At 36.4% G+C, this 2,770-nt stretch overlaps 1 protein-coding gene across 1 annotated transcript in view; it reads left to right on the top strand.

Moving 5' to 3' along the window:
* Window positions 1–1,253: 1,253 nt before the first annotated feature.
* Window positions 1,254–2,770, top strand: part of ppip5k1b (diphosphoinositol pentakisphosphate kinase 1b) — a 67,787-nt gene continuing 66,270 nt past the window's right edge. Inside the window, exon 1 of the mRNA XM_059335051.1 lies at window positions 1,254–1,409. Within this exon, the coding sequence (XP_059191034.1) occupies window positions 1,344–1,409 (66 nt within the window). The 5' untranslated portion in view covers window positions 1,254–1,343. The remainder of the gene's footprint in view (window positions 1,410–2,770) is intronic.

Genomic DNA, 2,770 nt, shown 5'->3' on the forward strand with positions numbered 1-2,770 from the left:
CTTGCACTAAAACAAAAGAAATCACAGTAAATGGTTATTTTTTATTTGCTTCAAACCTTTTGTATTCCTATTTATACTGTTAAACATGCATTTGAGCATGAAATATGTTAAGTTACTGCACTGTAAACATATTTAAAATTGCAGTTTTATCATATCTGGTTAAGTGCACGCTCCTATATGTGGACCTGTGGTAGTGAACATGAAAAACTGTGGCCCGCTGCAGCATTTAAGTTGCCCATCCCTGATCTATATTATAGGGTTGTCAAAAGTATCGATACTCAAAAAAGTATCGATACTAAAACGTTGTATCCGGATACAATACTCATTTTCAAAAGTATCGAGTATCTGAAGCTTGTTATCATAGTTGCAGTTTCTTTCTGCACAACTGTTTTTTATTATAAATATTTAACCTGTTTGGTTCTGTTAATTTTTACATGTTGCATTTTTCTTGTTGTTAAAAATATTCCTGTTAAATTTTGGGGTCTTTGTTTTTATCCTGGTGGTATTGAAAATGGTATCGAGTATCGAATATTTTCCTGAGTATCGGGTACCGAGTTGAAAATTTTAGTATGGTGACAACCCTGCTATATTATGACATTAATTGAAACAGAATTATGAAAAATAAAATGATAAACTGCGTCTCTGCAGCCTGCAGCCACATGTTGCATCACTTTGTGTCAACACTTTTCATCGATAGTTATTGTTTGAACTTGTTGCTCAACCAGTTTCACTTTTCTTTTATTCCCCGTGCAGAGACGTGAGACGTGTGGACCCTGGAGTGAAGACGTGTCTCCAGACCGGCTCCTGTCGTCTCCTGGAGCCGGACCTCCTCGCTCCTCAGACACTCTGAGAGTTTTACAGCCTGGATCTTGACTTTCTCCCTCGTTCTACGTGGCGTCTCCTCTCCTCTCTGCTCCTCTCTCCCTCTCAGGACGTCACGGCTCTTTCTCTACCTCAGCACAAACTGTTCTCCCGCGGAGGCACGTCGCCGTTATCAGCCGCCTCAGAAACACCGACAGACCCTTCAGCTTATCTCCGGCTCTCCTCTAGTGACGCCGTAACCTACTTTACTCCTGCTCTGCCGCCGTAACCGCCGCGTGGAGCGAGGAGGAGCAGCCAGGAGCCATGACTCACAGGCTCTGGTGATGTCAGAGACCTGCAACGGACCAGAACCAGAAGAAGGACTAGAGGAAGGACTAGAGGAAGGACTAGGACTAGGGGAAGGACTAGGACTAGGACCAGGGGAAGGACCGGGGCCGGGGTCAGGGCCGGGTCGCGGGGGCTGCAGGGACGTTCCTGTCTTCGTGGTTGGCTGTGGGGATGACGAGCACGCCGCGGGCCGAATGGAGGCAGACATGAAGAACGAGATGTTCAGAGAAGAAGAGATGGACGACTACGAGGACGAGTCGGTGAGTATTATTATCTTTTTTTCGTTTTTTTTTTTTTAAACTTCTGACGCTTGCTTTGGCAATATGTACAGTGTTACGTCATGCCAATAAAGCCAATTGAATTGAATTGAGTGACACGAGGAGGATCAGGTTCATGCAACACAGCTGCTGTTAAAAAAATGTTTTTAATACATGCATACTTTTAAAAAAATACTTTATTGCAATTGGCTTCTTACCTTCACAAACATAATCAGTAATTTTGTTTTCTTTACAATATTGTACCTTGCATTTTTTCCCTTATTTTTCAAGGTTTATACTCACAAAGTAAATAACATAACATAAGGTAAACAGACAAACATATATATATATATATGAGGCAAACTGGTATTTCCCAAATGAGGATCTCAAAGAAAAGAAATAAACAATAAACTAAAATAAACTGAAATAAAATAAAATAAAATAAAATAAAATAAAATAAAATAAAATAAAATAAAAAATAATAAGATATACTAAAATGAACTAATTGGAAAATAAGGGATGGTGCATGTATGTGTGTTCATGTATCTGTGTGTGTTTATGCATATACATACTTAATACATTAAAATTAAAATTAGGGCTGGGCGATATGGACCAAAAGTCATATCCCGATAAATTTAGCCTGAATATAAATTTATAAATCACAAGTAGTTTTATTGAAACCGTTTATTTAAGTGAACATAAATACTGTATAACAACAGGAGAACCTTTTTTAAGTTTTTGTTAAATGAGTTAAATGTCGTTTGCAAATTAATTTCACTTGCAATAAATCTTATTTTAATGTATTAATTGTATTAACAATGACTTAATCGTAACTGAACATTCATGAAAGAGACAGATGGTTTTATTTTATGGTTTATACATTGATTCTTATTAAGGCTATTATGGCATTTATTAGGTATAGTTTTATTTATTTATTTTGTTTTTTTAGATATATATACTTATTTTTTAGATATTACTTTCTTGTTTATATATTTTTATATTTTTTCTAATTTATTGTGTTATATGCATCAGCCTCTAATAGTTCAATTGTTTATTAGGCTTTTATTTATTTATTTATTTATTAAGGTTTTAGGAAGGTTTTGCTCTGCAACCTGTCCTGTTTGAACACATAATAAAGACACAATAGTAACCCTGTACTTTTCCCTACATCGTATTAACAATGTCCTCATCTTAACTGAACATTTATGGAGGAAACAGATGCTTTTATTTTGGAACCAGGAAGCGAAAGCTTTGTTCCTCTTTGGCCTAACTAAACTAACAGGCCTGAACATGTAAAAGAGGAGAGTTTTATTGGAGTGGAAACAGAAATAGAGACAGAAATATACAAAGACATAAACACATTT

Source organism: Centropristis striata, chromosome 6 (genome assembly GCF_030273125.1).
Source record: "Centropristis striata isolate RG_2023a ecotype Rhode Island chromosome 6, C.striata_1.0, whole genome shotgun sequence".
In the NCBI taxonomy this organism is placed as follows: Eukaryota; Metazoa; Chordata; class Actinopteri; order Perciformes; family Serranidae; genus Centropristis; species Centropristis striata.